Source organism: Barbatula barbatula (assembly GCF_947034865.1).
Source record: "Barbatula barbatula genome assembly, chromosome: 3".
Lineage (NCBI taxonomy): Eukaryota > Metazoa > Chordata > Actinopteri > Cypriniformes > Nemacheilidae > Barbatula > Barbatula barbatula.
Window position 1 is genome coordinate 25,240,123 of NC_136764.1, and position 25,746 is coordinate 25,265,868.

General features: G+C 39.5%; 1 protein-coding gene across 1 annotated transcript in view; it reads left to right on the plus strand.

Moving 5' to 3' along the window:
• lamc1 (laminin, gamma 1) overlaps positions 1-21,487 on the plus strand; it is a 47,168-nt gene extending 25,681 nt beyond the window's left edge. Inside the window, exons 2-28 of the mRNA XM_079452613.1 lie at positions 2,839-3,143; positions 6,951-7,081; positions 9,032-9,198; positions 10,363-10,551; positions 10,657-10,774; positions 10,883-10,981; positions 13,013-13,149; positions 13,233-13,355; positions 13,462-13,651; positions 14,172-14,284; positions 14,380-14,601; positions 15,016-15,204; positions 16,201-16,446; positions 16,570-16,723; positions 16,810-16,952; positions 17,059-17,237; positions 17,319-17,475; positions 17,652-17,857; positions 17,940-18,019; positions 18,108-18,245; positions 19,208-19,352; positions 19,444-19,593; positions 19,833-19,947; positions 20,091-20,290; positions 20,374-20,532; positions 20,604-20,703; positions 20,789-21,487. Of these exons, the coding sequence (XP_079308739.1) occupies positions 2,839-3,143; positions 6,951-7,081; positions 9,032-9,198; positions 10,363-10,551; positions 10,657-10,774; positions 10,883-10,981; positions 13,013-13,149; positions 13,233-13,355; positions 13,462-13,651; positions 14,172-14,284; positions 14,380-14,601; positions 15,016-15,204; positions 16,201-16,446; positions 16,570-16,723; positions 16,810-16,952; positions 17,059-17,237; positions 17,319-17,475; positions 17,652-17,857; positions 17,940-18,019; positions 18,108-18,245; positions 19,208-19,352; positions 19,444-19,593; positions 19,833-19,947; positions 20,091-20,290; positions 20,374-20,532; positions 20,604-20,703; positions 20,789-21,045 (4,412 nt within the window). The 3' untranslated portion in view covers positions 21,046-21,487. The remainder of the gene's footprint in view (positions 1-2,838; positions 3,144-6,950; positions 7,082-9,031; positions 9,199-10,362; positions 10,552-10,656; positions 10,775-10,882; positions 10,982-13,012; positions 13,150-13,232; positions 13,356-13,461; positions 13,652-14,171; positions 14,285-14,379; positions 14,602-15,015; positions 15,205-16,200; positions 16,447-16,569; positions 16,724-16,809; positions 16,953-17,058; positions 17,238-17,318; positions 17,476-17,651; positions 17,858-17,939; positions 18,020-18,107; positions 18,246-19,207; positions 19,353-19,443; positions 19,594-19,832; positions 19,948-20,090; positions 20,291-20,373; positions 20,533-20,603; positions 20,704-20,788) is intronic.
• The last annotated feature ends 4,259 nt before the right edge of the window (positions 21,488-25,746 follow it).

The window sequence follows — 25,746 nt, forward strand, 5'->3', positions numbered from 1 at the left end:
TATCTTTATTTTTATTGAAGTGATTAGGTTCAGAGGAATTTCTCATTAACGTGAGGATAAGAGAACCCAGCATTAGTTAAGGATCAGACAGAGTGACTTTTTCCCACAGAGATTACCTCACCGGTAATGCCTGCAAATCAAATAAATAATCAGACCGTAATATTAGATAATGAACTGTAACAAAAGGTCAGTTTCCTTCCACAAATATAATTTTCATCAACACAGTCTAAAAGTTTTCATCAGCGGACAGATTTCAGAGCTCCATCCCGAAACTTGAGAACTAAGAAAGAGTTCTCTCTGTGCTTATCTCCGCTTCACAGGACACCTGTGTCCGCTTCCCCACAGCTGCACTTGATGACTGTTTTGGTCTGCGTGTAACGTCTCTTTTGTTGACCCAAAGGAAATGCTTTATTATTACCCAAAGGATGGATCACGAAAACAAATTCCCAGGGTTTACGTCTTCTGGCTCTCATCTGTCATTGGATCTGTGTGTTCTGAGATTTGTAATACAAGGCTTCGTCTTAGTTCTATGGGAAGCTGATTTTATATACGACGAATCTCAAAATCACACCCACACAATCCTGCTCAATCTCTAATGGATTGGCGACAAAGACGGGAGGTTGTGAAGTTGAAAACCGGTCCACTGCTGTGTTCCCCCGCGGTGAGTGACCCTGTCCTCTTCATCTGTGCCCTGGCTTCAGTCAAGCCTTTGAGCTCCAGTGATGCGCCAGTGAGTTCTACCAGTTCAAGCACTCTTGGTTGTGTTGGCTACGTAATTTTTTGTTTTTGCCTCTGGCTTGGTTCTACACGTCTTTGCCAAAAGTTTCCGTTCGTCCTGTTTTGTAAGGATGCTGTGGGACATCAATGATGGTGCTGTTCGCTGTGTTCACACCAAACGCGCATGAAGTGTTAAGCGCGAGTGATTTACATGTTAAGTCAATGCAAAGACGCGATAGACCTACTTGCGGTGCGATTCGCGCAAATGATGCGACGCGAATTGAAAAATCTGAACTAACGTGAGGACATCGAAAAAACGTGACGACATATTTGTCCTTTGTCAGCCACCGTAGTGCTTGGAAGGGAGGGGTGGAGTGGAGTGAGCCTTTAATTGGAATTCGCAAATTGGACTTCTAGATGCCGCTCATTTTCATACACAGGGACCTTTAACTTTAGTACACACGTTTAGAGTTATATTGTTTGGTAAACAACCCGTCAAGTCCTTGAGTTTTTATAAAGTTATTATTTTTCAACTCATTCAAGTGGTCAACACCCCATTGTAAAAATCTCTCTCGCTTTAGCTGAACTTTGACCTTATCAACCTGATGTGTTCAGGGGCACTAAAGTTAATTTTCAAGTTCACAGACTCAAAAACTTTTTTTGTCATTGCTTTAAAAGATGTCGTCTGCTTTAGCTATAGTTTAACTTTTGGATGCAATCTGTGGGTCTATTTACTTAGCACACAGTCGTCCCTCCTTTAGGTTTTGCGGCTTTGTTTGCAGAGCGAATTCTTTGCTAAAGCAAACATCGGTCCCCTGTGGCCCTGCTGAAAGATGGTGTCATTTTTTCCACACTAAATGATGTCTCTCCATACCATTTCAATTTGGCCCCTGGTTACAACCTCTTGTTCACGGCTCCAAACGCACACAGCTTGCACGGACATGCAAGAGTATGTGTTTGCACGCTCCGTAGAAATTGTTGGGGGAACTCGCAAAGCCACTTGCACAAAAAACCTAAGCTCTATGTAAAGAAATTGAGGTTTCTGTGATCATGATCTTGTCATTTTACAATGCAATGTTCTCATTGAAAATAGTAGATGTTGATGATGAAATTATTTCTTATAATTTACAGTTCTTTACAACCAGAATGCAACCAAATAAAAACAATTTAGAAAGACTTTCAAACAAAATGATAAAGAAATTAATATAAGTCAACCTTTGCAACTAGGTAGCTGGTCACTAGGACCTCAACCCTTTTGCACAGCAGGAAAATAAAATGGAGAAATAATCAAATAGAGAAGAATGGAAATTTGAGTGCGAGGATTTGCAGATCTTATCAAACAGGAAGGAGTTGAGGTATTTCGAGGGGAACAAGGTTATGTTTGAATGCCGTTCTGCCAGCTGTGTATTATATCAGTTTTGTCTGCTTATACTTAGTCTGGTTTTCTGTGTACTCGTGCAAAGTTGTGTGTTTGTTTATCTATGAATGTGTGTATGTTTGACACCTGCGTTGTTGATTTATGAGGGTTATCCAGTCCTACATCCTAATCTGTCTGCAAAATGAGATTGTTTAGAAAGAGTGCACATAGCATCCAGTGGTCTCCCATCTTCTGAACTCTGTTTTGGCTCCACTTATCTGTCTAATTTCTTCCTTTCATTCTCCATGTGCAATAGAGAACAGAAACGGCGTGTATGTTGTAGATATATTCTATGTTTCTTATTCTGCACACATTTTTGATATGTGACGCCTTCATTTTCTTGGGATTACATAAAAGAATGAAAAAACACAATGCAAAACATTGTGTGAAAATGTATAACCTTGATATCTTTAATATATCTATAAAAGACTAAGGTTTTTAAACAAAAAACTTTGTTTTCAGAAGCCACATTTTAGTATTTTTTGTGCAAAATAACAAAACACAGTTTTAAGAAAGTCATTATTTGAGTATTCATCTTATTATAAATACATAAGTACCATATGTTGGTACTGTATCTAAAAATCTGTCGTATAATCTATTTTCTATTTAAATTTGAAATGCTTTCAGAAGTTTTGCTCAGAAGTTCTGTCACACATCCACTATGAATTAAGACAAGACTGATGTGTAATATTGTCATCTTCTAGGCAAGTCCTTTGACATCACATACGTGCGTCTGAAGTTCCACACCAGCCGTCCTGAGAGTTTTACCATCTTTAAGCGCACGAGAGAGGACGGGCCCTGGATTCCCTACCAGTATTACAGCGGCTCTTGCGAAAAGACCTACAGCAAGACCAACCGCGGCTTCATCCGCACCGGCGAGGACGAGCAGCAGGCTCTGTGTACGGATGAGCTCAGCGATATCTCACCCCTCACCGGAGGAAACGTTGCCTTCTCAACACTCGAGGGCCGACCCAGTGCATACAACTTTGACAACAGCCCCGTACTACAGGTAAACATGCATCTCTCTCGTTCACTTGCGCGGTTTAAAGTGAATGCTTTGCTGGACCTGATTTCGCGTGCAGCCAGAGTGGATCCTTCCTATACGCAAACTACACTAGTTGCGTAGGGCCCCTGCACCAACGGGGGCCCCCTTGAGTACCCAATCAAAAACACTAGAATGTAAACAAGACGCTATTTTTATACGCTTACTTTATATAACAACACAAAGCAAAAGAACAAGAAGGCATGTGTTTTTCTACTATTTCAAAGTCTTATTTAGTTTTGCCTTATGCAAGAACAGATTTACAAATCCAGTATTTTTCCACTGGCATACACTCATTTAGTTAGTAAAAAACACATCGCGTTTGCGTGTTAAGGTTTTTTGACAGCTAGATGGTTATAGAGCCACGTGTTACTTTAAGTGAAGGATAATTTACTTTAGATTTCAATTTAATACTTCATTGTTCTTACAGTCAGTTAAATTAATGAAAACAAAGACAAAAACCATTAAAGTGTGTTAGTTGTTTTATTTTTATTACTTACAGTTTACAGATATGTTTATCTATTTTTGACAAGGGCCCCTCATAAAGGTTTGCATAAGGCCCCCAAACGTCTGGGATCGTAGTTTCAGTTCCAGGTTTTTTGCAGATTGAGCAACATTCTGCAGTTAAATAAACATGTGTCTTGTTTAAAAAAAATGTTCACGCTGGATAAGAGACAGACACTTGAAGCACCATGAGCTGAGTCAGTCATCCCGAATGCTGACTGTGGGGTTTTGCATCAGTCATATTATCCTGCATCTCAACGGGTCCGATGTGAAGAGGTCAGTTTGAGGCATGCTAGTGCTGGAGTGGGAGGGTTTATGGTTGAATTAATGTCTGGAGGAGACGGACTAGTTGGTGTGTGTTCGTGAGACCCGATGTGGGACGTCCAGGTGGTAGAGAGCCTCTAAGCATCAGCGCAGCCAACAGTTGCAACATGTTAGTAGGCGACGCCCCCAGATTTCCCATCCTGTTCTGATTTGCTTGGCAGTGTGCGGACACAGCTGGAATAGTGTGCATGCGTCAGTCGTTCTTAATGTGTGTGTTAAAGAGCTACTGAGGAATACAGAGGCTTTTCAATTGTGTTTAAAAAATTGACATTTTTTTTACAATGGGATTACAAAAGTCTAAAAATCTTGGTTTGTCCGGTTTTCAAACCAAAGTATTTGGATACAGTGCTTCAATAGCACTTCCGATTTCAGTTTTTTAACCTCTCATATGGAATTAAATCATCATGATATTTGCTTATCATTTGCTTCTGATTTAGTTATAAATCTCCTGTTGGTGGTTTTTTATTTAAACAAAGTGTGTAGTGGTAAAACTGAAACTAGAAGTTCTCCTGGACCAGCATTGCTTGCATCTTCTGAAGTGGTCTATAGATCCATTTGATAACAGCGGAATCAGACAAGTCTGAAATAGTTTTTTGTTGTCGCTGAAGGTGAAATGTATAAAGATAATCAGGTTATAAATGCATTAGAAATGATCCACACAACTTTAAATATAATTTAAATTCTGCATTTAAACAAAACATTTATCGGCTAAACTTGTGGATTTTAGACAAAATGTGACAAATATAAAATAATTTGTACATTTCCAAAATGTACTTTTTAAAGTTGTTATCCTGAAAATGTAATTGAAAGTATAGCATTTTCACAAGAGGGTGGAGACTGTTGGATCCCTCTGTAGTTCACAATGTATTGGTACACATATTGAAATCCGTATAGATATTTTTTCTCATGCAAATAGTCCAGCAGTTGGTCGGTATGATGTTTTCTCAGTACTATAGGATTCCAAAATTGTGCCTTAATGCCTTCATGAGCAAACCAAAAGTGACGGTGGCATTGAAAACAAACAAACATGTAGTCTTTATTCTGGGGGGACAGAGGAGCTTGGTTTTCAAAGAAACCAGATCGAATGTTTCAAGTTATACTGGCTCCTGTCAGTTATTTTAGGATGTCTTTAGTTTAGTGTCCGCTGCTTAATTTGTCATCATCGTTCAGTGTCACTGTTGCCTAAATATATTCACGCGTCACCGGATAACTTATAAACCCTTATAACCCAAACTACATTACATTACATTTAGTCATTGAGCAGACGCTTTGATCCAAAGCGATTGTACAAATGAGGTGAACAATATAAGCAATTGGAACAACAAAAAGCGTAAGTGCAATAAAACTGGTCTCATATAGCCCACCATAGTATGGAGTTTCTTTTTGAAAGAGTAGACTTATATAATACAATATATCAGGTTATATGCAGTAGTGTTATATTAATGTAGTAGAGGTTCATTCTTTATTTCAGTATTCTTGAAAAATATTTTTATCTAACAGGCCACACAGTTTTAGCCTTGTCGTCAGATACTTAAATATCAGACATCTCATGTGGCATAAAGCTATTAATACCAAAGCACAGAGCTCTTTTAATAGGAATGGATTTGTTTCTGTGGCATTATATGACTGTCATATGTGCTGTGTTACAGAAACACGTGATGAGTGAAGATGACACGGTTAGGTTTGTTGTCAACTTATCAAAACGGTCCAGAGCTTCAGTCCTAATCTGTCATCATTACTATCATCGGTTTATAATGAACTATTTCATGTATACCGTATGCTTTCTGCGTTTGTTGTTTCCAACCGATGCTGACAGTTAGATGGCGTGTGTATGTATATTTAAATGAGTAAAAGTACACGTTCAATAAAAGTAAGATCACGGAAACGTAAAAGCATTGGCACGGGCCTGGTTTGTTAACACCAACATTGAACCCAGACCCTTGGGTCATCATTGTTGTTTGAGAGTTTTGTGTGGAGCAGCTGATGTTATAGATGATCCACTCATTTCACTGTGGGAAATATATTCATGGTGGTGGAAACAGGGCTGTAGTTTCTTTGGCACTCTTCTTAAACAGGAACATGCTGTGAATCACGACTGTCAGAATGATTTGAGGGAGATTTACTTGTCACTGCCAGCTGAAGATGTTCACTGTTGCTTGAATGCTGTGCCTGGTTCTGCTTTAACCGCATGTGTTATTCTGCCCTTCCAGTTTCATTTTACTGGAATTCGTAACTTTTTTACGAGGAGACTAATCCGTATAAATTAGTTTGATGTGACTTGTTTATTCGAAAAATAACATCATTGGTACGAAAGCGGATCATACTTTTATTTGTTTTACAGATGAGATCATACAAAACAAATTATTGAGAAAGACGACTTGTAAAACTGCCACGAAATGTCATCTGGTTGTGTTGGCCCTTCTCGTAAAATAACAACCCGTGCGAGGTTTATAGTGAAGCTGAGGGCTTCTGGAACTGGAAAAAGTCCTAGATCAGAGTCATGTTTTGGTTTCTTGGTTTCCCTTTGGCTTTCTCGGCATGTGACCACACACTCAACGGCGAACACTATGGACATCCTGTTTCCAAGATCTCTTCCTAAATGTCTTTTTCTTCCCATGAAACTTTTAACATGACTCCAGCAGTTATGGTTTAGATTACAGACTAGAAGATTTATTTTCTTTAAACATCTGTGCAGATGGGAAAGTGTCCCTCTCTGTAAAACACTGCCTTTCTCTGCAATCCAGATATTACGTAAGGTGTTTGTACATCTCTGAAGACATAGTGATGTATGTTATATTGCATTTCTGTCAATAGATCGTCCAGAAAATTACACGCTTGTCATTTGACCAAAACTTTATTTGCCATCTCATAATCTGTCTTTTCTTTAATTGCACCATATATTTTTCATAATAGAGCATCGTGTGTAACTCTGTCTTGTCCTTTCAGGATTGGGTGACTGCCACAGACATCAAGGTGACCCTGAACAGATTAAACACTTTCGGAGATGAAGTATTCAACGATCCCAAAGTTCTCAAGTCCTACTACTACGCTATCTCAGACTTCGCTGTGGGAGGAAGGTGAGTTTGCTCATAACCATCTGTGCTTTATACATAAAACAACTGTAAGTGTTTCCAGCTGTGTTGAGACGTGCAGCCTCTAACTCACAAAACTGCATCAGACTGGAATCTGTTTGGTTCCGTTTACAGTTTAAAAAAAAGAGTATTTTGTTTTTAGCAAAACGTTTTCATTTTGTGTCACATACAGATGTGACCCTGGTCAACAAAACCAGTCTTATGGGTACTTTTTTTGTAATTGAGATTTATACCTCATCTGTACGCCGAATCATCATTGATCAATCTTTGGCCGAGATACAACTTGGTTTAAACTCTGGAATCCGAGGGTGCAAAATATTAAAATATTGAGAATATCGCCATTTAGTGTTTGTCCATCAGTGGCGCTGTAGCAGGCCGGTGCTAAGAAGGAACAGGGATGTTTTAACACACTCTATTGGTTTACCGCTGTTGTGGAGAGTAGATGAACCCAAAAGCTGAAATTCTACCAAACTTGAGTGGGTAATTCCCAAAGAGTGGGACGCAGCGAGTGAAGTTTGTAAACAGGTTTACATTTTGCTGCATTCACTCACAACAATAAAGTTTGGATGTATTTACGGTAGGAAATTGACAAAATATGTTCACAGAACATTATCTTTACTTTTATGATTTTTTTGTTGGCTATTGCTACTTAAGACTGGTTTTATGGTCCAGGGTCACATATTCATTAACAGCATTCTATTGAATCATATACATAATAAGAGAATATAAATAGAAAGAAAACCTGAAAACCTTTTCCTGAAATGAAGTCATTAGTTATTAAAAGGGATTGGACACAGAAGAAGATATTTTTGGTTGTAACCAAACAACATTGACTTCCATTGTACGGACACAAAACCACCAAGACATTTCTCAAAATATCTTCTTTTGTGTTCCACAGAACAAAGAGCCGTATACCTGTATATAAATGACGCAAGACTGAATAAACAATCACAGGATTTTTATTTATTGATCAACTCTTACATGCAGGCACACAGCAGCCAGTTTTAAAATCTTCCCTGCCATTTGCCTCTCATTGTTTTTGTTCAGTTTGTAAAATATGACACTGAGCTTTAGACAGGAAGGATTGTGCTAAAGAAAGACCGTGTTAGGGATCAGAGCTGTTGAGCGATGTCAAACATCTCCCGGTGTTCCACTGCTCGCCTTTTCACCTTAATCTGTTTGAAATGTGGAGCAGATTTCCACGACACACTCCACATTCCCCACATTCCTGCCTGGGAGAGCTGGATTACAGAGCGCACAGGAACAGGAATGGGGCGGGCAGACAGACAGAAGGTCCGTGGAGGGCAGCGGGGGCGGAGGCCGGAGAGATTCATTCACACCTGTTGCCTCACGGCTCTCAAATGTCCGGCCGGCAGATACACGTATGGGTCAAATCCGACCGGATTCTGATCGCTCAGAGATGACCAAACACATGGCGCATCTCTGATAACTGTAGATTTCACCAATATGAAATATGCACATCCGATATAAAGTACTTCCTTATTATTAAGAGTTATTATTCCTCGCATCATTTTGCCAAGAGCACCTGAAACAATGCACAAGACGTAGTTTTTTTATTCTTTGTAACACTGTCTGTCGGCTTTAAACAGCTCACATTTTGATATATGTGCCATAATAGGCAACATTTACCACAAACTTAAAGCCTCAGGGACAGAAAAGTCTAACATAAGCAGTTGTAAGTCAAAGGGCAGACAGGACAAAGACATCGGCCCCTCAATCTGGCAACAAAGGCGCGGTGACATTCAGCGATAGGCTCGACAAACATCATCAGAGCTGTGTGTTTGAACAGCTTTGCGGCCCGTTTTTGCCTGCCTGGACTGTTTTCTATACAACAGCGACAGGATGTGTACACGTACAGTACGTTTGCCCTGTGTCATTGTTCACCTGACCCATTACTTTCTCCCTCCCGTCCAGGTGCAAGTGTAACGGTCATGCCAACCAGTGTGTGAAGAACGAGTACAGCAAACTGGTGTGTGACTGTAAACACAATACAGAGGGGCCGGACTGTAACGTGTGCAAGCCCTTCTACAATGACCGGCCCTGGAGGAGAGCCACGGCTGACAACACCCACGAGTGCATGCGTGAGTTTCTTTGTCTTACAAACAATCTTTTACTTTTTGACTTTTTTTACGAGTTGTTTATCCTGAAAATTCATCATTTCCTCATGTTGTTCCAAACCACAGGAGCACAGAAGTTACGCTAAGGGTCTAGTTTTATTTCCACGCAATAATAGTAGATTATGATTTATATTTGTTTCCATGTATTTAAAACAGATGCTCCAGAGTTCGAGGATGAGAGAAAATAATACATGATGGGAACAACATGAGGGTTTCTTTAAAGGAAAATGAAAATGACCCAATAATTTACTCGACCTCATGCCATCAAAGATTTCCTTTCTTGAGACAAACACGCTCTTTAACCCTATTGACCTTCTGGACTTTGGTCACTTTTAACCCATTAAATGTTTTATTGGAATGGTGCTCGAATGAACACAAAATTCACGCCAGCGGTCCATGTACTGTGTAAACTTCAACATTTGCGTTTATGAATACAAAATAAATATGCACAGTACACAGACATATATTATGTAAACACAAACTTTTATTCTGGATTCGATTCATCCCAGTTAATCGTTTGACAACCCTTACAAACCTTGCACAAAAATGACAAAAAATGTAAGAAATAATATTGAAGAAAAATATATGACACTGACATTACAAAGCGAGGAAGAACCAGGACATTATTTCACACAATCGGCTGAAGAAAGTAAGTCATATACAGCTGTGATGACATGAGAGTAAGTAAGGAAACTTTTGTTTTATTAGTCATAACATCTCCTAGTCATTTCAGTGGAAAGGTACAAAACCAGTCACATCTGTTTGATTTCCTCCTACATGAAGAACATCTTTCCCCACAGACTAACCTCCACCCCACATTGTGAATGGAAGGATCCTCGTCCTCACTTCCTGGAAATGCATGACTAATCATCACATCTGATGTGTCCAGCAGCTCAGTTTTCTCACACATCTGCTTCTTTTTTCCACTCTCGTGAATGTTTGTCAACTCGCCGTTCCAGCCGAGGTTCAACTTTTGCGTAATGCCTATTGAATCCGTTTCGTCCTTCCAGACTTCGAGCGTTTATCACACGTGTAAATGCGATGTCTGCGTCAGAGGCTGAAATGAATCCTACCTCCGGGAGATGTTACATTGTAAGTTCTAACCGTAGAGGCGTGTCTCTCTTTCAGCCTGTAACTGTAACGGCAAGAGTGACGCATGTTACTTCGACGCGGAGCTGTATCGTGCCACGGGTCACGGAGGTCACTGCGTCAACTGCATAGACAACACGGATGGACCCAACTGCGAGAGATGCCTGGAAAACTATTACAGAGACGCATCCGGTCAGCGATGTCTGTCCTGCAGCTGCAACCCTGTCGGTAAGAAACCAACTTACTTCAGGCAAAACTACACTTCACACCAGGATTTTGAAAGCAAATGTAACACTCTGGTTCTTCACATACTTTTTGTTTTTTCATCTACAGGTTCTCTCAGTACTCAGTGTGATAACAACGGCCGGTGCGTGTGTAAGCCTGGAGTGATGGGAGACAAGTGTGACAGATGCCAGCCCGGGTACCACACGCTGACTGAAGCAGGCTGCAGGTACCCTGCCTTTAAATCGAAACGCTGTATTATATATGCAAACCCATTGGGCTTTGTATCGGTGGCATTACAGTTCTCAGTGTCATTTTCGCAACTCTCCATCCCCAGACCGTGCTCGTGTAATCCTGCGGGAAGCACGCAAGAGTGTGATGTCAACACAGGACACTGCCGATGCAAGGAGAACGTGGAAGGCTTCAGCTGCGACAGGTCAGCCTCTTTCATTTCTAAAACATCCAAACGCACACACACACAATGACCACTGCTGTGACTTTTACATTCCCCCGGACTGTTCGTCGGCCATATTGAAATTTCTTCTGAAATTAGACCGGAGTCATCGAGCATCTGTGTTGTGGAATTAACACAATGACACATGGAGCTTCTCTTACGAGAATATGCCTTTGTAAACGGCTGTTTATTTGATGTCTGTGTGGTTTTTCTAATGGAAAGTGCCTGTGTGAGTCTTTGTCTGATGGACGGGATCTGAATGCACCCGCGTGAGTGTCTGAGAAACAAAATTAGGAGCCCGGGTCTCTCAGTGTCAGATGGAAGAGAAAATAGCTCAGGGTAGCAAAGGTTTTCCTTGCAGAGCGCTCTCATTCAGCCCATGTAGGGCCTCCAGACTTTCAGTCACCAGAGTTTAACTGCTGCTTAACTGTAATAGACATGGGTCACGACGGGCAAATCATCAACTAGTCATTAAACAACCCGTAAGTTCAGTCGACTAGATTTTGCAGCAGTGCTTTAGTGAGCGCGCTAGACAAAACACTAAAGTGATAGTTCACCCAAAAATGAAAATTCTGTCAGCGTTTATTCACCCTCTTGTATTTAATACAATTATTATGCAATAAATGATCAATTGAATAAAATACAAATAGTTTATTAGCCACTAGCCGGACCGATCACCAAACACAGACCGGAGGTTCACTTCGGGCGAGGCGTGTGCATCTAAACAACTGATAATGTGTGACAGCAGAAGCATTGCTTACAGCATGTGATGTCAAATTCCACAGCGGTGATCTTGAAATGTAATGTTGGGTCGACTTGTTTATCATGCGGAACTATAAAAACATCATTTGATGGTATTTAGGGCTGCACGATCTTGGGTCAAATGATCAATTTTCTCGATTAAATTGAATCACGATTATTTTGTCAGTTCAGAACTTTGTTTTTGAATTCAACTTCAGCATGTTTCATTCAACTTTACAAGCAATAACTGCTGCTATTGAACTTCTTCAACACCGGATGTCAAAGCATGCTGTCATCTTAACACTCCGCCCCAAAAAAGGAACATTTTGTGACCTTCAGAGTGAAACCTTGCTACTCACGGTTTAATTTCTTGCTTTTTATAAATCATTACTATGGTTTTTTGATTTTCTGTGAAGTTTATAAGATACAAGATGTCAGTCCTTATCGGGAGTTTCGTGCTTGCTTATAAAATATTAATATCGCAACGATTATGCTAAAGTAATCGTGCGACGGATAAATCGTTATCACAATTTAAATATGATTAACATTGCAGCCCTTATTGTAATAATAAATGTAGGAATCTTAATATATATATATGTAAAATAATCTCAATATAACAATGTTAAAGGGATCCTATGACACTGTTAAAACAAATATTGTCATTTGTTTTAGCTGTAACTCAATGTGTATACACGATTTAAGGTATAAAAACGCTGTCTTTTACACATACTGTGCATGTTTGTATCTCCTCTTTGCTCCGCCTCTCTGAACATGCAGATTTTTTAAAAAGCTCATCGCTCTGAAAGGCGAGGTGTGCTATGATTGGCCAGTTAACCAGTGCGTAGTGATTGGTCCAATACTGCAAGTGTGTGATGGAAATGTAACGCCTCTTACCATATTTGGAACATCAGGTTCCAACACAATTGTTCTGACAGGTACGCCCATCTTACATGTGTTTACATTTGGGTGGTCTTAGTCAAATCATACCACGAACTGATGTAGATTTGTGGGGGTGTGGTTACACGAGGCGTTTCAGGCAGGTCTGGGTGAGCATTCGCTTTTAGATAGAATGCATCTTTTCTTCAGATACTTAAATTTTTGCAATTTTACGTGTCTAGTACATGCATGGACACCAAAGAAAAACACGTTTTCGCGCCATATGACCTCTTTAACATATTGGCATAAACATTAAAGCTACACTAAATGCCCAAATTAACCAAAAGTTGTCAGCCATCCTTTCCCAAACCCAATAACTCTATTTGTATTTTTCAGGTGTAAACTGGGGTACTTTAATCTGGACCCCCTCAATCCTCTGGGTTGCACCCCATGTTTCTGTTTCCATCACTCTACTGTGTGTGAGAGCGCCAGTGGTTACAGCATACACAAAATCACTTCCAGCTTCGACCAAGGTGAGCATCCGTCCAGTGTTTTTCTGTAACCAACACATGCTGCGTGAAAAACAGCTGCTAACATGCGTCATGATGTTTTAAAGATGATGAAGGTTGGAAGGGACAGAGGAGAGGTGGCACCAGCGCACCTGTGCAGTGGTCTCCCAGCTCTGGCGAGATCTCGCTCATCTCTGAAGACTATTTTCCCATCTACTTTGTGGCTCCAGGTACAAGACACGGTTTCTCTGTATGATTAAATGACTCTGCATGAATCATGTTCTATAAATTGAAAATAACGCTTTATTAATGTATGGAAATCTTTTGTTTCTGTAGAGAAATTTCTTGGCGATCAGCTGCTGAGTTATGGTCAGAACCTCACGCTAAACTTCAGGATTCAGCGACACGATGCACGGCTGTCAGCCGAGGATGTTGTACTGGAAGGGGCGGGGCTTCATGTTGCCGTGCCGCTTATTGATCAGGGCAATTCCTATCCAGAAGAAAAGACGCAGTCATTTGTGTTCAGGTGAGGGGTTTTTCAGAGCTTTAAATAAAATGTGTAACCATAAAAATGATGCTTTTATTTATATATTAATGTAAAATAATAATAAACATTTATAAACTTAAATAGAAAATATTTAGATCTACATTTAATCTAATTTACATTTAAACTAAGTGACTTTTTTCTGAAATTTGTAGCAGAATGTATGTGCTTATTAATATTAAGATATTTTGATACAATAAGATAGAAGGATATGATAATATAAAATAATAATATATATACTATAATATATGAATGTACAATAATTCAATTATTATATATATAAATTTATTTATTTGTAAATTATATTTGTGCTTATAAATATTAAGTTATTAGAATATAATAAAATAACAGATACAGGATATGATCATATAAAAGAATAATAATATGATATATACTATAATGATTAATCGTATAAACTGCTTCAATATTCCTGTTGATTTATGCATAACCGATGTGCATCCAGTTTCATTGCCGTGCTACATGTCACTTTTGACTTGTTCAGACTTTACGACACCGCTGACTACCAATGGAGACCCACCTTAAAACATGCTGACTTCCAGAAACTTCTGAACAATCTGACCTCCATCATGATCCGTGGAACCTACAGTGAGAGAAGTACGTCCGCGTAGCTCTGCATTAAGGCGCAATGTTGAGGCGTTTTAACATTTGCTGCGACTAGTTTCTCACGCATACTTTGCTTTCCGCCATAGGTGCTGGTTATTTGGACAACGTGTCCCTCACAACAGCCCGCCGTGGACCCGGGACGCCAGCTCGATGGGTTGAGAAGTGCACGTGTCCTGAGGGCTATCTGGGACAACACTGTGAGCAGTGTGAGGTGGGATACCGGAGGAGCCGTCCCGAGCTGGCCCGCTTCAGCAGCTGTGAGCCCTGCAACTGTAACAGACACAGCGACACATGCGACCCTGTGACAGGTTCGTCATCACAACCCGTTTCAATCTACCGCTTTGCCATAGTGTTCATATATCACTCACTTATCTTCTCTCAGGAGACTCCAGGCAACATGGCTGCCTAGTCATTTAACTATTGTCTATTGTGAAGACTGTGTCTGTTGTCTGAATGTGGGCTTTGTAGAGATCACAGGCTTTGCATGCGTGTTGTAAAACCCACTGAAATGAGCAATGTTTATGTATGCCATTCATTATATGAGACGCAAAAAAGGTTAGGATCTTAGAGTAATATCACACTGTCATATCAATTTACAATCTACTGCTATTGTTTTAAAACTATTGGTCATTGGTCCACAGTAAATCATTCAGACAGGATTCAGTGTGATGCTGCCATCTTGTGGTGTGATGTGGTTTAACATGTCATTGGTGTCTATTCAGGCATGTGTAACTGCAGACACAACACCGCAGGACTGAGCTGTGAGAGATGTAAGGATGGTTTCTATGGCGATGCAACGGAGGGCTCCGCTAAAGACTGTCAGGTCTGTCCCTGCCCTGAAGGTGCTACATGTGCAGTGGTGCCCAAAACCGAAGAGGTGGTCTGTACTAACTGCCCGACTGGAACAACAGGTACACAAACATTTATAATGACATTTGTCATTTTTTAAAAGCCATCAGTGGCTTGACCAATAGGATCAATTCTGTTGTTTAAATATTAATGATGAATATTTACTAATATTTCATCATTAGTGATGCTTTTGAAAAAATCTCACTATTATTATTGCCTCATACTTATTATTATTATTATAATAATTATTCTTGTCCCGCAGCTTATGTCACATTACACCCATGAATGAGAGCTCAAATCGAGCGGCCCATTGAGGAACGGTGTGCTATGACCTTTAGAAGCGATCGGGTGGGGGGCCCATAGCAACCATTTACAGCAGCCTAGCATCCGATCCCATAAACTTCCATTATAAATGGTCCATATAGATATCTTTGCAGCACAGTGTCGTAGAGACATGTGATTGGGCTCATTTAACTCAGAAAACCAATCAGTGTCACAGGATCATCATTAAGCTATGAAGCCACGCCCATAGCAACAAAACATGTCAGCCTAGCAACCATTTTGCAATACTTATATCTCTATATCGGAACATCGTAGAGACACGGGTGTTGGTTCGTTATACTCATATATTAGAGCATCATCAACGCCCATAGCAACCAAACACGTTAGCCTAGCAACTGTTTTGCAAGACTTATATCTTTGTATCAGAACATCGTAGTGTTACCGAAATTTGTTAGAGTTTTTGTTTATTTGCTATATATATATGTATATAGTAATTGATGATATTAAAGCTTAAAAATGTACTTGAGCTAAATATACACTAAAACATTGATGCTGCATGAAAATAAATATTAACACAATAATAAGCAGCACAGAATTTTAGGAAGAACTATTATTAAACAAAAATGTTGCATTGGTAAAAGTACCATTTTAGGTGTTGGGTCACTTTTGGCCAGAAGTGTGTGACCCCTACATAATTCATTGTATTGTCTATTTTATCCAGAAATCTAAATGTGTATTAACATTCCTGTACCGTCTTGTTTTTTTCTGATACCCAGGTAAGCGTTGTGAACTTTGTGACGATGGCTTTTTCGGGGACCCGTTGGGTAAGAAAGGTCCAGTCAGGACGTGCCGGGCGTGTAGCTGCAATAACAACATCGACCCCAACGCTGTGGGAAACTGTAACAGAGAGACGGGCGAATGCCTCAAGTGTATCTACAACACCGCCGGCGTCTTCTGCGACCGCTGCAAAGAGGGTTTCTATGGTGACGCACGTGCCGCTGATGTAGCTGACAAGTGCAAATGTAAGTAAAATTTAGTTTTCCTCCGAAACCTCAAACCAGATTAGCTTTTACCGCTGGTCCAAACCAGCTCCATCATCTGCCCTTGTTGCATTTACAACACGTTTATTTTGTTCACCTCTACAGCATGTTCATGCTCTCCGTACGGTACAGTGGACAGACAGACGACCTGCTTTCAGAGCACGGGGCAATGTCAGTGTCTTCCTCACGTCACTAACAGAGACTGCAGCACATGTGAACCCGGCTTCTACAACATACAGAGCGGCAAAGGCTGTGAACGGTATTTCAGCTCCTTCTCTATCCATCTATTAGCCATTCATTGGTGAACCTGCATGTTTAAAAACACGCCATTGTTCTCTATCTCAGGTGTAGCTGCAATCCTATTGGTTCCACGAACGGTCATTGTGACATCAGTAGCGGTCAGTGTGAATGTCAGCCTGGGGTCACAGGTCAACACTGTGAGCGCTGTGAGGTCAACTTTTTCGGCTTCAGTTCCTCGGGATGCAAACGTAAGATTTCCAAATGTGTTGACTTGATTTATATAGAAATGTTAGGTTTTGCTATAAATCTCACATCGGTGGTTGTCTTATAACCGGTGTGTTTTGTGTTGGGTAGCTTGTGACTGTGATCCAGAAGGTTCTCAGTCGGCTCAGTGTAGAGAGGACGGGCGTTGTCAGTGTCGTCCAGGTTTTGTGGGAGCTCGCTGTGACATGTGCGAGGAGAATTACTTCTACAACCGCTCTGTGCCCGGCTGCCAGGAGTGTCCCAACTGTTACAGTCTGGTCCGAGATAAGGTGAGAGCGTTGATGACATCAGGAGGGCGATTGTTTTTGTAAGTGACGGGGTGACCTCCAACACTTTGTCTTTATCTACAGGTGAACCAGCAGAGACAGAAGCTTCTTGACCTGCAGAATCTAATCGATAATCTGGATAACAGTCAGGAAACCGTGAGCGACAAGGCCTTTGAGGACAGACTGAAGGAGGCAGAGAAAAGGATCATGGATCTGTTGGAAGAGGCGCAGGCTAGCAAAGGTACCGACTTTAAAAATTGTATTTTGAATTCACTATAGTGAGTGTGTAAAAATGTGATATCAGGCTTTGTTGTACTTGCCAAGTAAGATGTGTGTCTTAAGGCCAGTACTGTTTAACGTGTCTGCCAAATGAATAAGTGTAAATATCCCTGTACATACCATTCATTGTTATTACAGAAGTGGACAAAGGCCTTTTGGATCGTCTAAATGACGTCAACAAGACATTGAACGCTCAGTGGAACAGACTGCAGAACATCAGGAACACTGTGGACAACACAGGAGGTCAGGCGGACAGAGCTCGTAACAGAGTCCGTGAAGCAGAAGATCTGATCAGCACCGCTAGAGAGGAGCTGGATAAAGCCAAAGAGGCCATCAGCAAAGTGGTAAACAATTCACAAGTACTTAATAATCCAGCTAATATAAATAAACATCAGTACATTTACAGTGTCTTCAAATTGTCCACAGGACATCAAAATACCCTCAACGTCTGGAGATCCAAACAACATGACTCTTCTGGCCGAGGAAGCCCGTAAATTGGCAGACAAGTGAGTTATGTGGATGAGAGCTAAAGTCTCAATGCTCTTCCACAGTGTTAACGGTCTGACTGTACGTGTTCTGTTGATTTGTGTACAGACATAAAGCAGACGCAGATCAGATCGAGAAGATCGCAAAAGACGCCAATGACACGTCTACCAAAGCATATAACTTGCTGAAGAAGGCGCTGGATGGAGAGAATAAGACAAGCAGTGACATTGATGAGCTCAACAGGAAGTACGGCCCGTACAATTCACACTATACATAACTTTTATTAACTTAAGTGTTCCTACTTGCTTGCCTGTTTCACCAAGTATTTATAGAGCTTGGCAAGAAAACAAGTTTAAAACATTTCTTTAAATGAGTAGACTTGGAAACAAATTCAGAATCAAACCACCATGTGTATATTTGATCAAATCTAGTTCAGATATAGATTATAGAAACAGTAGTTAAATCAAATAATTATTTGATGTATATTTTAACTTTTATTAATTTATGGATGCATTTCAATAATAATATGATTAATAGTTATATAAACCCTTTATATTGATAGTAATATTATTAATTGTAGTAGAAGTAGTATTGTCATTATATTATTTATATTTGTTTTAAATATTTCATATTTTGTAAATACATTTTTTATATTATTTTATCAGGAAACACAAAATTAAATTAGATATCGTTCAGATATAGATTATAGAGCAAAATAAAATTTTAATTACTTTAATATAATTATTCGATGTATATTTGTACTTTTATTCATTTATTATTCAATTTCAATGTAGTGTTATTATTTATTAATATAATATTATAATAACTGTTATATTTAATATGTATTATGCCATAATGTGTATTATAGATCATTTTTTATTTTAATGTTTTATGTATTGTATTATTTTATCAGGAAACAAGCGCAAATTAGACCAAAAAACGTTCAGATGTAGATTATTAAACAAAATAAAATGTGAAATAGTTACATATAATTGTTATTTGCTATATATTTGAATGTTTATTACTTTATTAATACATTTCCATTTATTATTTATGAAAATTACACTACAATTACGGTATGGTTCAGTATAGTTAATAGTATTTTAGTTTTTATATTATTATAAGTATTCTAGTATTATTTCATAACAGGGTGAGTATTTAGCCATGTTGAACTGAACTTGTTTTACATCTAATGGTTGTGTGTTCAGGTATAATGAGGCAAAGGACCTGGCCAAGAGCCTGGAGAAGCAAGCTGCCAAAGTTCACGCTGAAGCAGAGGAGGCTGGGAACAAAGCTCTGAAGATCTACGCCAACCTGACCAGTCTGCCTCCAGTCGACACTAAATCATTAGAGGTGCTGATATAAGAGCTATAGAGAAACACTTCCTGTACGGTTTGCTCTGACAGATTCATTATCAATGACTCCACAATTCCTCTCATCTCAGGACGAAGCCAATAAGATTAAGAAAGAGGCGTCGGACCTGGACAAACTGATTGATAAAACCGAGAAGGAGTACGATGACCTGAGGGAAGATCTGAGGGGCAAGGAGACGGAGGTCCGGAAACTGCTGGAGAAAGGAAAGACAGAGCAACAGGTACACTAGCCATGAGACGTCTATTTGTCTTAAAACGGCATTTTCTTTTTTTCTTCAAGAATACACAACTTTTTTCAGGTCAAGGGTCCCTTTGGTGGAGATTAGACCCATTCATCTATTTTATAGTTTCTCATTTTAGTTTCTCATTTTACATACCGCATGAGAACTGAATGTTTCAAAACACTTCTTTTCTCGTTTGTTTGTTCAAAATCTTTGCTTTTCATGCTTGTCTCCCGCAGACGGCTGATCAGTTGTTGGCGCGTGCAGACGCAGCTAAAGCTCTTGCCGAGGAGGCTGCAAAAAAAGGCATTTCTACTTTCCAAGAGGCCCAGGACATACTGACCAACCTCAGAGGTAATGAACTTAGATATCGAAAAGGAAAACGTTAACGTACAGCTTGCTGTTTGTTATCGGCAAACATTGATGACTCAGACTGGTGCGATTAAGTATTAAAGAGAGCAAAGTTCTAAAACCACATATTTGTGTCCTGTCTTCAGATTTCGACAGAAGAGTGAATGACAACAAGACTGCTGCCGAGGACGCCATGAGACGCATCCCAGAAATCAACGCGACAATCAACGAAGCCAACGAGAAGACCCGACGGGCCGAGGCGGCTCTGGGCAACGCGGCAAACGATGCCAAAGAGGCCAAGGCGAAAGCAGAGGAAGCTGAGAAAATCGCCAATGACGTGCAGAAGGTCAGTATTGATTTTTAATATCAACTGAACTCATGTTCGATCTTTGCTAGCACGACACTTGATTTGATGTGCTTATTTATCAGGGTTCAGCGAAGACGAAGGACGATGCAGAAAAAGCTTTCGAGGACACCATGAAACTGGACGGTGAAGTGAACGGCATGATGGAACAGCTTGCGGCTGCCGAGAAAGAGCTCGAGAAGAAGAAAAAAGAGGCCGATAACGACATGATGATGGCAAACATGGTGCGTTTACAATTCTTCCGACATCGAAACATGGCGATACAGGCTTTATTGACCGTTCTTTTTCTACGCAGGCATCTGATAATGCTAAAGAAGCAGAGGAAAAAGCCCGTAAAGCCAAAAGCTCTGTCAAGACGGTGCTACAGACCATCAACGACTTGCTGGGCCAGCTGGGTAAGACCAAGCACCAAAATACGAAAATGTGAAACGCATTCGGCTCTCGACTGCGTCAATATAACTCCACGTCGTCTTCTTTCAGGCAATATCGATAAGGTCGATCTGAGTAAGCTGAATCAGATTGATAGCGCTCTGAAAGAAGCCAAGGACAAGATGGCAGGAAGCGAGCTGGACAGGAAGTTAAAGGAGCTGAACGACATAGCCAAGAGCCAGGAGGACATGATCAGCGACTATGATCGGCAGATCGAGGAGATCCGAGCGGACATCGCCAACCTCAACGACATCAAAAACACTCTGCCGGAAGGCTGCTTCAACACTCCCTCTCTAGAGAAGCCTTAACTTCAACACACACCGACTTCTGCCTCACACGCCTCCGGTTCAATCTCTCTGGCCACGGCGCGGACCTCCGCTGTGTCTCAACCAAAATCTATCGCTTTCTTTTCATTTTCTTTTTATTAGCTTCGTTTGTTTGTGTCGACAAGAAATGCCACATTTTTCAATCCGATGTTTTACAGACAGAAGACAAGCTTTTAATGTTTCTATATGCAGAAATGCTACAACGTGAAGAGAGCGTGAATGTGTGTGTATTTGTGATTGTTTGTGTGTGTGTGTGTGTGTGTGTGTTACAGCAAACTGGAAGAGGTTGATTTCCTCTTCGGTTGAACATGAACCCATATGACTGCACCGGCTTTTTATCGTAAACCTCTCCGGTCTCACGGGAAGCTCATCCCATGCTCGTCTTTAGTCCGAATGATATGAAATAAACCCAGAAGCCAACCGTAAGCCAAGACTTGAGGATGTTTTTATTTTGTATGTCGTCTGGGGGGAGTCTACTACTTAAGCTAGTGTATATCATCCATACGCTTTGGTTGCTTATTGCTATTCGTTCAAAGCTAACATTGAAGGAGTTTTATATCGCTCATACCGCACCTGTTTTCGGAACGGCCCGGGTTGTATTTTGTACTGATACGATGACCGCGTCATACACGTCCATACAGTATTTAGTGTTTATATCAATACGTAAACGTTGAGAAAGCGAAGTTAAGAAGTTCCGTGCGTGGCTCACAGGTTCACACGTTTCGTTTCAACACATCCTGGTTGCCAAACATTTTCCTGTTTGTTTAAACACTACCGTTTCATGTTTATATATATTTTTTTTTCAAAAGCTGCTGCTTCCAACAGGTGTCCTGCGAATTAACACGTACGAGCGTAATACAACACTATGCAACTTTGTACATTGGCGTAGCAAGACTTTATCTGATACACTGGTGCTAATAATTATTTCAAATGTTATATTTTTGTGTGAATGTTTTTTTGTAGTCGGCCTCTTTTTTGTTATAATATAGAGTTGAGGAACTGTTATTTGTGTAAATATGCTTAAATGATTCAGGAACGGCTAGTTTTAAACCAACCAGCCACCTCATCAGTTTGTTCGCAAGAAAATCAGTCAAAACTTCCACATAATATATATATATATATATATATATATATGTTCTGTGGTATAATACGCTTGCCTGTATACACGGCTCAGTGTTGTGTGATAGCGCTATCATTTATTTGATTTAATGTGGTTCATTTTTCAGCGGATGGTGATGTGTATTGATGTCTCTGTCTTGAACCTTTACTTGCACACCCTGAACATCCACGTACGTCTTTAATCGATCATATTTATCGGAGTTATCTGCTTTACTCAATGGTAAACCTAATCATGTGTTGCTAGTTAACCATCTTTGTTTGTGTCTTGTGCCTAAACCTTTGGAGAGAGTCCTCATGATGTGTTTTGCTTTATCATCTTAAGTTAAAAGAAACTCTTAGTACTGATGCGCCTGCTTTCATCATTTAACTGCTTATTTCCTACTGTTATATGACGTTACTCTTTATTTACAGTCTTATTCTGACAATTTTGCTGAATCGAGCACTTTCTCCTTTCAGCAATGGAACGTGCCACTAAAACGTCTCTTCTCTCTACCACTGTGGACATAAGTGCAACACGTACACATTTATGTATAAACAGTATTTTTAATTTATAATGTATCAAGTATTTGTGATCTGTTGTTCTTGAGTTGATGCACAGTCTTTATGTGGTCCTTTGGTTTTAGAGAGTGTAATGGTTTTAAAGCCCCCCGCCCCATCTGTTTTTATTTACAAATGCACCCAAAGGACCTGACACACCTCTGCTTGTTACCATTTGCCTGTAAATCCAATCGTAACATTTGAATAATAAACAGTGGTTATTACAGGACACGTCTGTGTGTGCTTGCTCATTTATATGGTGCTGTTTTGAAGCGTTTTTTTTTTTTTGAAATACTCAATTATTTGACCCAGTCTGTGAAAACCAGGGGTGAGTTTCAAATTCAATAACAAGAATTCAAGCATTTCTTCACTATGATTTCAATCTTTGATATGGTCTTGCTCGATCAGTATTAAAGATATCAAATGTATATTTGCATGGAATGTTCTTTACATCATGTGGGATTTCTTTTGTAAGAAGCATGTCATTTTATTCTTAAGAAGTTTTCAAATCGTTTCTTTCATAAGATGGAGTATTCTTACAATCGTATATTTCGTCTTAAGAACAGTTTCATGAATCCAGGACCAGATATATTATTCTTTTTATATAATTCATGAAATAGACAACAACATGATTTCAGTGTTTTAGAAGATGCAACAAATACACTTTAAATTGACAAGGTTTAGGTATCGTTCACCCAAAAAATAAACATTCTTTCATCATTTATTCACGCTGTAATCTTGCATGACTTCTACAAAACAAGCAGAAGATAACTTGAACAATGTTGATAACTAAAAAATGGCAGTACCCATTATCTTCTTTTGTATGGACACTAGGGATGCACTGATTTATTGGCCAATATTGTATTAATTTAACACTGATATTAATAAGCTGCATAGAGGCAATGAGTTGCATAATGTACAGGCAGCCGGTTGTTATCGCAGAAATAAGCCCCGACAGTGTGATCAGGACCCGACACGAAGCGGAGGACATTATCCCGCTTATTACTCGGCTACTTGTCACATGAGAAAAAAATGGACATAAAATGTGAATTTCAAATATTTTATTAGCTAATTTTTACTGAACGCAGACGTTTATTTCCGTTTTAAAGTAAGAAATGATGTTAAAATGTCACGAACAAGCTACTTTGATTAATAATTTGTAAACATAATGACATGTATGTTATTAAAGGCATATTTATAATAATTTTGTGTAATATTAAACTGCCCCTCTCAAAATGATTTGCAGCGTCTGGTTTACAGGGACGGTTTACATTCATTTTGGTTGGAAAGTCACAACTGGCCAATCAGAATAAAGCACCAGTGTAATAAAACTGAATAATTCAAAGTTTTTTCTGAGTAAAATAATTAAATAACAGCAGCACAGACTATTTAAATGTATTAAAGATATGTTCAGTGTTAAGTCAAATATAAGTTAATGTGGTTGATAATAGAAATATTAGATAGCAAAAATCTACTTTGAAGATTGTCATGTTGTCTTATTGTTTATTTTAACTTGTGCCTCTCTTAAAATGTTAAATGGATCCAAGTCATGTTCAGTAAAATGTATTGAATCCTGAAAAACTAAGTATTTTAAAGTACTATCCAATTGCTCAATATCAGTAGTTGGAATCGGACGATAGTTGTTTGTAATAATCGGTATCGTATAGGCCAAAGAAATCCTATCGGTGCATCCCTAATGGACACAAAACCTGCCTGTTCAGTCTTGCTAGATAATGCCAAACAAACTTGGCTTGCTCTCTTCAAAGGGCGATCGAACCCGAGGCTTGAGCTCCGAGCTGAACCATCCCGTAATTGAACTGTACAGAGGAAGAATAAGATCAAGGTCGGTGGAGATGGAGATGGGGAGGAGGAGGGATGCTTGGACCGCTTATAAATATTTATGTTAATGATGATTGACAGGACTGAACGTTTAGAACTTAACTTTGGGTTGTGCAGAATAACGTTAAACACACTGTAAAAAAAAAATGTAATTTTACAGTAAATTACTCTAACCTAATGTACAGCTCAGTAATAGCGTTAACTTACGTTACGTTGTTATAACGTGCTTGTGTAATAACGGTAGCAGTTTTGGTGAGTGGTAACAGCCTTACTGCCTTCTGAAAATATTAATTTTAAAGTTACAATGCAGCCAAACTTCTGGTCACAGTGTGTGTGTGTGTGTGTGAGAGAGAGAGAGAGAGAGAGAGAGAGAGAGAGAGAGACAGATAGATAGAAAGACAGATATACTTTATTGATCCCAAGTTGGGAAATTGCAGTGTAGCAGCAGCATTACACACAGTAACAATGAATGTAAATGTATGTTAAGTTCTATGTACGTGTTTACATAATACATACATTTACTAATATTATTTTAATTCCAGAGAGATGCTCATCAAGACAAGGTGATGATTGCCAGAGGGAAAAGTCAAAGTAAGTTAAAAAATATACAGCCTATACTACAAAATATTTTAAGGAAGCAATATTTGAATGTTTAAGAGGTATTTATATGAATCATACTATTTGCCTAATAAATCCTGGTGAGTCTGAGAGACTGAATGAGATTGAATGCTTATCTCTTATTTGGTGTTCCTTATCTAGTTGAGAGTGTAAATAATTAGGGCTCCCTCATGAGTTTCCTCATGGGTTGGCACCCATGGTATTGCTTGAACACAGACCAGAGCTAAGAACCTGAGGATTCTTGAGTAGTTTTTTGCATTTAAAACGTAGTCACTATTTTCTGCAGTTGTTTGGGAAAATGCTACAGAACTGATTTCCTGTGAAAGTCCAGCAGTGTTCATTTAAAATGAACTATAAATAAAATCCTACTTTTTACAGTAAAGACATTTCAGTAATATTTTCTCTCTGTGTGTGTGTGTTCCCTCCAGGAGCAGAACCAGACGATTACTGGCCATTTGGAGGAAGTCTGATCTTTCTGCTGGGTTGCACCTCTGTTACAGTTTCATTGACCTTTTGTGGTATGTTTTAATTTTACTTAATAATACACTGTATAGTTAGGAATCTTAAATG